Source organism: Lactuca serriola, chromosome 3 (assembly GCF_051521515.1).
Source record: "Lactuca serriola cultivar US96UC23 chromosome 3, Lser_US96UC23_V15, whole genome shotgun sequence".
Classification (NCBI taxonomy): Eukaryota; Viridiplantae; Streptophyta; class Magnoliopsida; order Asterales; family Asteraceae; genus Lactuca; species Lactuca serriola.
Window position 1 is genome coordinate 308,097,365 of NC_136410.1, and position 11,641 is coordinate 308,109,005.

The window sequence follows — 11,641 nt, forward strand, 5'->3', positions numbered from 1 at the left end:
TCAGAATCTAATAATTAAAATAGCAAATAATGACTAAACTTTACTCTAGTAATCTAATTACGCAAGACAAAACAGAGAATGAAATTTTAGAAAAGCATGGGACGCTGCACGATTTTTTTTCTTTTATTGTGTAGGTTTCAACTAAGATGAACATATAATTGTATGACCTAGCTCTGATACCATTGTTGAAATTTATAGGTTACATAATCAATGTAACGCAGAAAGAAACAATAGGTATAACCGGAATCAACTAATAGCAACATACTTATGAAACTAAAAGAAACGCCAAGTATAATCAAAATCAATGGATTGAAATACATACATTTGTGTTATAATCGTATATAATACTTTAGATTCCCCATGCCTGCCTCATAAAACTAGCACCAAAAGTATGGCTGCCTCTAACGGCTCAGCCCTAAAACCCCAGACACCATAGAATGAAGCGGAGAGATGAGAGATGAGGAGAACATCGATCTCAACCTTGTGTGAGGTAGAAGGCATGCAATTTATGACCTTATGGGTCATATTTATAGCTAGTGGATCTCCAAGATAAACATTGATTTGAAAAATTAAATATTTATATTTAATCTATTCAAGTATGTTATGGAATTGCTTCTTTTGTTTAACTATTGAACAATTACAATTTATCGATCGCATCTTTAATTAATTTTAATTATTCCTGAATTAATTCCAGACTAGTTTGATCAATAATTAACTAATTCCACTAATTTCTAGTTAATTCATTAAGTAAGTAAAACTTAAAAAATTATTTTATCTATTTTTTAAATTCATTTCTAGCTATTTCTAGTTATAAGAACAACCCCATAAATTATATCAATTTAGTTTTGGCTTTGAAGGATTTTATTATAACTTTACACACCTGTTCCAACAATTTTGATGCCATATACCGTCCCCGCTATATATTAAATATAGTTAGATTCGAACAAATTTATTGGCAACGATCGAAAATCAAAATTGGACCCTTTATTTTTTGGGAAGTGCAATTGTCATGTGTTGGGGTGTTGGTCCTCTTAAATAATAACATATTTCCATATTTTCTCCTTCAGAAAATTAGTGGACTGGCATTTCCGTTGCTTCGGGTTTACTAATCTTATATTTTGAATATTATTTGTGTAATGATCTCTTACATAAGTTTTATTTCTGGCATTTTGTGAAAAATGTGACCATATTTGTAGGTTTATATTGGATAGAGATCGTGATGATCATTTCTTTATTTCGCTGTTAAGTATGGACTGTTTCTCCAATTTTATGGAACGTAAGGGAAAACTATATAGTTTTCTTATTTTAAAGGGACTATGTTTGTATTTTTTTAAACATAAGAATCGTATTTGTAAGAGACCTTTTCTATAATTTATGAAACATAAGGACCATTTTTGGAATTTTCATATTACTTTAAAGACTATTTATATAAATGCCGCACAATTTCCTAAATATGTCTGATAATTAATTAGTAGCATTTGGTAATACCTCAAGGAAACATGTGTCACGTATTGAGATGAACTCATAACTTGGGGAAGACTATCTATATTACAAATGGCCACTTGACCGAACAGACGGCAACACATGAAAATTAACAGGCATGGAGCTTAAGAACATCCTACACATGAATGTCGGCAATGGAGAATCAAGCTATGCGAGGAACTCGTTTCTTCAGGTCTTTCACTCCATCTTTGTCATTATATATCACTAAAGCATACCATAATCTGTCATAACTGACTGCAATTGTGTCTGAAATAATGCTTCATAAAGTGTTGAAATTATACTTTTCAGGAAACTGTGATACGGAAAACACTGCCTGTTTTAAAGAGTGCAGTCAAGGGTATGGCTAATCTTGATACAGTCCTAAGCAAATGTTTCGTAATAGCAGATTTAGGATGCTCCAATGGCCCAAATACGCTATTGGCTGTATCTATCATTATTGATGTAGCCCTTGAGCGTTGTAGAGAAGATAATCATCATAAAGCACCACAATTTCAAGTATTCTTAAATGACCTTTATGGAAATGATTTCAATGCAATTTTCCAATCGCTACCCAATTTTTATGCAAACTTTAGAAGGAGAAGGGGGAAAAATTTTCTTGTTTTGTGTGTGCTACTCCGGGTTCCTTCTATGGCAGACTCTTTCAAGATGGAAGTTTACACCTTGTTCACTCCTCTTACGCTCTTCACTGGCTTTCTCAGGTTAGCGCATAAATGAACTCTAATTGTTTATTTATTTATGTGTAGTATTTAATTTTAATAAGTTGGATTGTTTTTTTGGTTATTTGGATACTAAATAATTTAAATATTTAATAACTATTAATTTTAATACCTTGGATTATTTTTTTGGTCATTTGGATACTAAAAAAAAATCATTGAAATTGAGTCTCACGGTTCATATGTGATAGGTAGGTACCTGAAGGCATTGAAAACAACAAAGGAAACATATACATGGCTAAAACAAGTCCTCCAAATGTGTTTGAAGCGTATAGAAAGCAATTTCATGCCGACATGAAAATGTTCTTACAAATGCGCTCTAGTGAAATAGTACGTGGTGGGTGCATGGTTTTAACATTTCTTGGGCGGAGCAGTGTTGATCCAACTAGTGATGATTGTTGCAGTTTGTGGGGGCTACTAGGGCAATCGCTTCACAATATGGCCAAAGAGGTATATGCATGGTTCTTCACTATGTTCATATATATATATATATATATATATATATATATATATATATATACACGACCACAAACTAATTAACTAATAATGTTTTGTTCAGATTTAGTAACCATTTATATTTTTATCATGTAAAAACTATATATCTATAGAAGCTGGTTCAAGAATCAGATATCAACACATTTAATGCCCCTGTTTATTTTCCATGTGAGGATGAAGTCAGGAATGTTATTCACGACGAGGGATCATTTTCTCTTGATACCCTCAATGCTTTTCAACTAAACTGGGATCCATATGATACAGACTACACGAGTATGAAAGCTTTTAATGAGCAATGCTATATACATGGGAAAAACACTGCAATGTTTATGAGAGCTGTTACAGAATCGTTGCTGGTATCTCATTTCGGGGATTTAATGAATACTGATGTGCTATTTAAGAACATGGAAAAGCAAGTGGCAGAACACCTTACAAGGAAGAAGACAAGACATTTTACTTTGGTCATTTCATTGACTAGAAAATAAACTTTTCATGTGTACGTTAAAATCACTCTGCTTGTTGTTTTAAGTTTTATTGATAAAAAGTGTAACCCTTAATGTCTTGCAAGTTCGTTCATAATAAACAACCCGTTCAAACGAAAAAAAACGTTTTCTCAATATTTATAAGATGAATACCGGTCCAAGTCAATTTGAGGCCCGGGGCAAAACAAAAAAACGAGGCCCTCATATTGATTCTTTTTGTTAATGAAATAAGGCACCTCATAAAATTTTAATATATCAAAAATTAATTCAATAACACTCCTTATGCAATAATACTTACTTTAGTGTCTTGCACTTCCTTTCAAGGTTTACAATTAGTACAATTATATATAACTTAAAACCTTCGTGAACAGTCATCTTTCTTCTTTTTTCACTGCACACGGGACTCTTATCCTTTTCACTTTCACCACGTATTTTTCCTTAATATTTTCTTCTTCTTATGTTCAATTTCGCAGAATTTTTTCTTCTTCTTATCTTCACTTTTGCCGACTCTTTTCTTCTTCTTATCTTCAGTTTTGCCAACTTTCTTTTTCTTTTGTTGTTGTGTCGCTAATTTCTCTTGCAGGCTTGCTTCTTTAGGTATGTTCCGTTGTCCTTTTTTTTAAATCCGATGTCTGCACCTTCCGCTTCTAGACGTAGTTTCTCTCGCCGTTTGGCTGCGATTTCATCTTCTGAAAAAGGCTTAAATTTTTCTATTGCTAACGATGTTTTACTCTTACCTTCTTATCATGACGTCGGGGACTGTACTTTTATTTGTGAATTTTGTGGCGCTCTTTTTTGGTTTGAGGAAAGGGTTATTTATCTGTCACGTCCAAATTGTCCTGCCTATACACGTTGTTGCAAGTCTGCTTCTGTTGTCTTGCCATATCCACTCATACCTCCTGAATTGTTGCTGGCTCTATATGATTATCCTCCTTTCATCAACAACATTAGGGCTTATAATAGCATGTTTAGTATGACGTCTTTTGGAGGTAAGGTAGATGATACTATTAATAGCGTTGAAGCTCCATACGTATTCAAAGTTTCTGGTCAAGTTTGTCACTGGATTGGCGCTTTTGATGTTGTTGATGAAAAAGGACCCAGGTTCTTGCAGCTGTATATTGTTGATATAGAGCATGAATTGGATAATAGGTTGTCTGCTTTTAAAGGTAATAATAACAGTTGTTTATATTCTACTATCGTTCAGGCTCCTATGGATATTTTTAACCTTCATAATGAATATGTTAGGACGCTTAAATGTGCAAGAGATATTGCTGTTGAAAGGGAATTGCCTGATTACGCAGTTTGTCTTTTTAATGATGTTTCGGATCGTCTATATGGCCCTCCGGCCCCTGGTAGTTTAGGTTGTATTGTTGTTGGAGAGGATGCGGTTGGGAGTACGTATGACATAGTTGTTCGTTCGAAAATTGGCCCTACACATAGAGTTAGTGAGCTTCATCCCAGCTACATGCCATTGCAGTACCCAGTTTTATTTCCTTTTGGTGAGAATGGTTGGTCTCCACGGTTGAAGCTTTTCAACGAGGTTGGTTCAAAAGCTAGGAATCTGACTATTAATATGTACTACAGCTACCATATACATGCAAGGAATGTTGTATATTCTCTTGTATTGAACTCATGTAGATTGTTTCAGCAATATTTGGTTGATGCTTATGCTTCTATTGAACTTTCACGTCTTGAATTTTACGAGCAAAATCAAAACCATCTAAGATCAGCATATGTTAGTGGTATTTATGATGCTATATCGCGTGGAGATACTGAGAGTAAAAGTATTGGGAAGCGAGTTATGTTGCCCCCATCTTTTTGTTGGTGGTCCAATGTATATGTACAGTCACTATCAGGATGCTCTATCTATTTGTAGGGAATATGGCAATCCACAATACTTTATAACTTTTACGTGTAATGTTGGATGGCCAGAAATCAAAAGATATATGGCTATGTATCAGCAGGTCGATGTGGCAAGTAGAGCTGATGTAATCTCACATGTGTTTCGTATGAAAGTGATTGCGTTTATCGCATACTTGAAATCTGATTGCACATTTGGACCTGTCTCAACATGTAATTTCCTTTCCTTGAAAAAAAAATTATTACTTACCTTATTTCTAATGTTTGTTTATGCAGTCAAAATTTCCCTAATTTCCTTTTATGTATTCTTTACAGATTTGTATACCATCGAGTTTCAAAAAAGAGGGTTACCACATTGTCACGCGCTTATATGGATAGCAGATTCCGATAAGATAAAGGAACCATCTGCTATCGACACTTACATTACTGCTGAACTACCGGATCCTGTTTCAGAACCATTACTATATGAGATTGTTACAAGATGTCTTATACATGGCCGTGTGGTTTGCTCAACAGTAGATCCCCATGTATGAAGGATGGTAAGTGTAAGAAAAGATACCCAAAAAAATTCAGGTCGAATACGATTTTTGATAAGGATGGATATGCCCATTATAAAAGAAATTCCACTGTTGTTCATAAGCTACAAACAGGTGTAGAAATAGACAACAGGTTTGTTGTTCCTTATAACAAAAGGTTGTGTTGTCGTTTTAATGCGCATATTAATGTTGAGTATTGCGGGTGGAATATGATGATTAAATATTTGTTCAAATATGTTTCCAAGGGAATGGAGCGTGTTAAGTTTGTTGTTCACAGAGATGTTGATGGTGGTGGATCTTCGTCTTCAGCGGAACCTACTGTGGTTGATGAGATTAAGAATTACATTGATGGGCGTTTTCTGTGTCCTCACGAGGCTGCTTGGCGCATACTTGATTTTCCTATTCATGACGGAGATCCACCTGTAGTGATACTACCTGTGCATTTGCCAAATATGCAGCCTGTGTTTTTTAAAGAAAACGCTTCTATTAAACAGGTGGTTGATGATCCCAGTTTTGGTTGCAGTTTGTTATTGGGTTGGTTTGAGAACAACATGTGGGATATAACCGGTCATGATCTTACATATGCTTCATATCCTACCAAGTATTGGTGGGACAAACGGGCTAAAGGTTGGAAAAAAGGAAACGTATGACTCCCATGTGTTAGGTAGAATTATCTTTGTTCACCTCTCTGCTGGAGAGTTGTTTTATTTAAGAATGTTGCTTTGCCATCAAAAAGGATGCAAGTGTTATGAAGATGTATGGACTGTTTCCAACATTATTCACCCTGACTTTCGTAGTGCATGTGATTCGTTAGGTCTAATAGGGGAAGATAAGGAGTGGATGGATGCTTTTGCTGAAGCTTCTGAATGGGCTACCTCCTCTCAGTTACGCTCCTTATTTTGTTATCTGCTTCTTTTATGTGATGTAAATGATCCTATGTCTTTGTGGCTTTTTGGGTGGGAGAAAATGAGTGATGATTTGGTGCATAACATTAAGATGTCAGACCCAAGTGTTAATGTCACTCTAAGTAATTTTCACATACAGCAACTGGTTTTGTATGAATTGGACCACCTCCTCAAATCGTTTACACCCTCAAAATTTGTTGTTGACTTCAATTTGCCAAAACCAACAGATGAAACTATTGCTATGTTAAGAAATCGGCTTTTTTTAGAAGAAATGACATATGATAAAGAAGGCTTGAAAGCTACTTACCAACAAATGTTGTCATGTCTAAATAATGAACAACGCCACATCTATAGTGTTGTGGAGTCTGCAGAGGCTGCAAACGAACAGATGTTGATGTTTGTTTATGGACATGGAGGTACCGGGAAAACATTCCTTTGGACAACAATACTAGCTTACTTTCGTTCTACAGGGAAAATAGCTCTTGATGTTGTTGCATCCGGTATAGCATGTCTACTCCTTCCATCAGGAAGAACAGCTCATTCTAGGTTCAAAATCCCAATTGACTTTACTCATAAAGTTGCTTGTAATATTACAAAGAAGACAATGCTTGCTGAGTTGTTGAAAGTAACATCCATTATCGTATGGGATGAAGCACCCATGAGTGACAGACGTTGTTTTGAGTGTTTGGACCACTCTTTAAGAGATATACTTGAATGTGAGAGTAAAGCTTTTGGTGGTATGTCAATGTTATTGGGAGGAGACTTCCGTCAAACTTTACCAGTTTCACCAAGAAGCACACCTTGTGAGATTATCTCTCTTACACTGCCAAACTCATACTTATGGCAATATTTCAGGTTGTATAAATTGACAGATAACATGCGCCTTGGAAGTTCCTCGACCTCATTTGACACACACTTAAACATCTCACAGTTTGCATCTTGGTTGCTTCAGATCGGAGATGGGATGGTTGGTGAAATTGACACACATGATAAGGCAAATTGTAAATGGATTGAAATTCCTACACAGTTTGTTATACCTTCAACAGAAAACTCATTAAATAATCTTATAGACTTTGTTTATGGAGATGATATTCTGAAAAAACCTTCACCTTTACTTCTGTCTGCTAGAGCAATTGTTTGTCCAAAAAACGAAACTATCCAAAAAATAAATGATATGGTTTTGTAGAAAAGCCATGGCCATTCTAAAATGTATGAGAGTGCTGACAGTATCGAATTTAATGGTAACCAAAGCACAGAGTTTAATAGCTTTTATCCGGTAGAATATCTAAACGCCCTTAACTTCCCTTCCATACCTGTGCATTCACTGTTACTGAAAATTAACACTCCTGTTATGTTAATTCTGAATATAAACCAGAAAGAAGGTTTATGTAATGGTAAGCGACTGATGGTTTCACAACTACTATCAAATGTGATTGAGGCGACGATAATTACTGGTAGTTCAATTGGAAACATAGTTATCCTCCCCCGTATTACATTTCTTCATAAAGCCCCTGATGTGCCTTTTACCTTTGTTAGGAAACAATTCCCGTTAAAAGTCTACTATGCTATGACTATTAACAAAAGCCAAGGACAGTCTTTAAAAAAAGTAGGAATTTATCTGCCACAACCGGTTTTTACACATGGGCAAATTTATGTTGCCTTATCTCGTGCTACATCACCGGATTCAGTCAAAATACTTATACATTCTGATGACAACACTACAAATAACAAAACCAAAACGTTGTATTCACAGAGTTTCTACAAAAAGTTAATGACTCAGAGGTCGAACACTTATTTATCATTTACATTTATATACAATATGCTAATCTATGTATCTTCCTTCTATTTTACTTTAATACCTCATAAAACATGTTGTGTCTTACTATATTGACAAATAAAATATAAATCATTCCTTTAGTATCGCACCAGAAATGTCTGAAATAACAACAACAATCTCAGAACTGCATTATGGCTGTCCGGGGACAGCAGTACAGGTATATGAATACATGTATTTTAATAAAAATAACATTATTTGAATGGCAATGAAAGTATAATATTGTAAACCACTGTAGGTCCGAATCGTTCGTATGTGGACACCACAACTTAGAAATCAAGAGACATGCTTTTTAGCAGTTGACAAAAATGTAAGTTATTATTTTATATCAACTTTTAATTGTTTCTTTATAAATTGACACTTTTCTACAAGGGTGATGCCATTCAGATCCTTGGACAACAAAAAGATCAGAGTTTTCTACAATTCGTACTCCTACCTTCTAGATGCTACATAATTGAAAAGTATGGATGTGGAATTCCTGATCGTTACCAAAAGTGGGTGAATAATGATGTTTACATGGCCGTTGGAACAACATCCTCAATTACACCTCTTCCAGACACTGTCATTATTCCCAGACATTGGTTTTATATAATAGGCAAAAAAACATATACCAAATTACAAAGATCAACATGCAGGTCTTGACATTCATAGACACAAAAACAAGTACCCAAAAAACATAAATACGTATGTAATTAACTATCAAATTTGTTTGTTTACAGATTTTGTTGGAATCTTCAGTAAACTTATCAACTGGACAAAAAAAGACAATGAACCATATCTATTGCTGATACTAAAAAATGAATGGTAAGTAATATTTTTATTATATTATTCTGCTATGCTATTAACATGTGTGAAATATATAAATATTAGTGGTGAAGATGTTGCAATAAGTTTATGGAAAGAATTCACCAGCGCATCTTCAAAATTTGATCGGATCGCTCTTGAGACTGCTCCTGCACCTGTAATAGTTGCCATAACAAGTGTAAAGATCTCAAGTTATGCAGGTAAGCACATTTGCAAACAAAAAAATTAACCATTTATAATTAGACATTAAAATACAAATATTCTATATCACCTTTTATACTGATTATACAGGAATATTACGCCTTGGAACAAGTCGTGCCACTTATATATACATGAACCCAACAATCCCAGAGTCAAAACTGCTAATGGACGGGTTTCATAATCAATGTTCATATATACAAACATTACATTATCCATTGAATTTTTCTATTTTTATATTACAGTTAGAATGCATTACCTGAATCACCAATTTTCCTAGATCCCCCAGTACCATTATCAGAAATAATCCAGAAAAGTCATTCTGATCTTTCGATATATTATACCTTCATCTACGTATCTGCAAAGCCAATTTGATAATGATTTTTTTTTAAGTTTCACAATACAATTCGTCTTGTATAGGATAAAACTCTTATCACAAAGGCTTCCATAGTTGACTATATCTTCTCAGACTCCTGGTATCATGTTCAATGCCCAAAATGTAAGATCACAACTTTTAAACAAGGCAACAACTGGTTCTGCCCGTCAGATGGCATACTTGATTCTCCATCCAGCAGGTAAGTCTCAGTCTGTAATACATGCTTCTTACAAAAAAAAGACTTTTCCTAAAAATGAAACATTGACCTTGCCATTTAACTATTTTGATACAAATGCAGCTTCAAACTTAATGCAATCATTAAAGATGAAAGTTATTCCATGACTGTTGTACTGTCTGATAGTGCAACACAAGATTTATTTGGCACAACATCAGATAACCTTAGATCAGAAAACAACATAAATGAAAGAAAACAACTACCACCAATTGCCACCTCTTCACAGGGCACTCCTAAGAAAATGATGATTCGGATGACCAATACATCAACTGACAATAACATTCGCTTCATTGTTACAAATATAGAAAAAACTTATTCTACATACCATCTTCCATAACAACACCAGCTCCTGATCATCCAACTTCTTCCCAAAATACACAAAAGGAAAGTTGTTCTCTGCACCAACAAGGCAAGCTAAACGTTAGAAGATCTCTTCCTTTTGAAAATCCAGGTAAATTTTAATATGTACTATATACATATATATAATACATAGATGTGATGGAACAACAACTATAATTACTTATAAATACAGATACACCTGCCAGCAAGAGGAAGGCTGGCCGTAAAACAGAGTAGAAGCCACTTCTTTCTTTCTTAGCTAATAATATAAGTACTAATAATATATAATATGTCACAGTCTGTTAAAAATTAAATTTCGTTTTGATGTTGTATGTTAAACACCCCACAACAGACAACCTGTTTACAAAGTAATATATACTGTGTGTATTAATAAATTTAATTGTCGTTACATACTCTCTTCGTTTGATGTTTAAAATATATTTTCAATACAATACAATACACTATAAGTATTTAAAAAAAATATTACGATAAATCACATCCAACACATAAGCAAAAAAATTAAACATAATTTAAACTGATTATTAATTTTTCGCACTGTATTATAATTTACAAATAAATTTATATTATCTGTTCGCCTAAAAATGTAAAGAAAATACAAAACGAAAAAAAATATTTTACCTAACATAAGATTTATAATAAAATCACACAACTTAATAGCTTCTCAAAAAGTCATATATGGTATTTGCAATTACACCCTCCATCCACAACAAAATTTAACTTTATCAATGATTTTAATAAATTTATTTCTTTCCACGCGCTTTTCATTCACCCTTTCCAATCTATTAAATGATTGTCATTTTAAATAAAACATACTAAATATAACTCATTTTAAGAAACTTCGGAGGTTTGAACAATTATTCACACAAAGGTTTACATGTTGACGCAGTAATAGGTTACTAATAAAATAAAATATATATTTACACAACATCACAATCAAACTTAGTTACAAAAATATTACATTTTCATATAAAGTAAATTAATACAAGGTAAATGAAGATTGATTATTAGAAAACATAAAAGTGATGTTCCAAATAATTTTTTTATGTACCTAACCATAGTCACATTTATAAGTTTTTAAATTTTTTTTTTACTATTATTCTTATTTACCTATTAAAAGTTTTCATAAAATGATAATAATCTTTAACTGTAATGTACTAGAACATTTGTTACCAATTCATTGTATAGCAAGCCAGGTATTGCTCTAGATTTTTTCCCAAATCAAGATGCAATGCTACAAAGAGGAAAACAATGCACATGGAAGTCTATAACTGCAGCTTACATTATCTACATTCATAAAATGACAATATACCACACATATAAATTATAACTTTGAAAATTTA

General features: G+C 33.6%; 1 protein-coding gene and 1 pseudogene across 1 annotated transcript; both read left to right on the forward strand.

Annotated features, from left to right (window-relative positions):
* Positions 1 to 1,600: 1,600 nt before the first annotated feature.
* LOC145094956 (salicylate carboxymethyltransferase-like) lies at positions 1,601 to 3,196 on the forward strand (annotated as a pseudogene).
* A 625-nt stretch (positions 3,197 to 3,821) lies between these two features.
* LOC145096335 (uncharacterized) lies at positions 3,822 to 10,278 on the forward strand. The gene is made up of 15 exons (XM_079034083.1): positions 3,822 to 4,733; positions 4,842 to 4,971; positions 5,126 to 5,266; positions 5,369 to 5,556; positions 5,835 to 6,216; positions 6,326 to 7,629; positions 7,681 to 8,276; positions 8,413 to 8,488; positions 8,567 to 8,638; positions 8,701 to 8,923; positions 9,048 to 9,132; positions 9,199 to 9,332; positions 9,424 to 9,519; positions 9,854 to 9,905; positions 10,005 to 10,278. Exons 1-15 carry the CDS (start codon positions 3,822 to 3,824, stop codon positions 10,276 to 10,278), a joined length of 4,665 nt encoding a protein of 1,554 aa, XP_078890209.1.
* Positions 10,279 to 11,641: the final 1,363 nt, after the last annotated feature.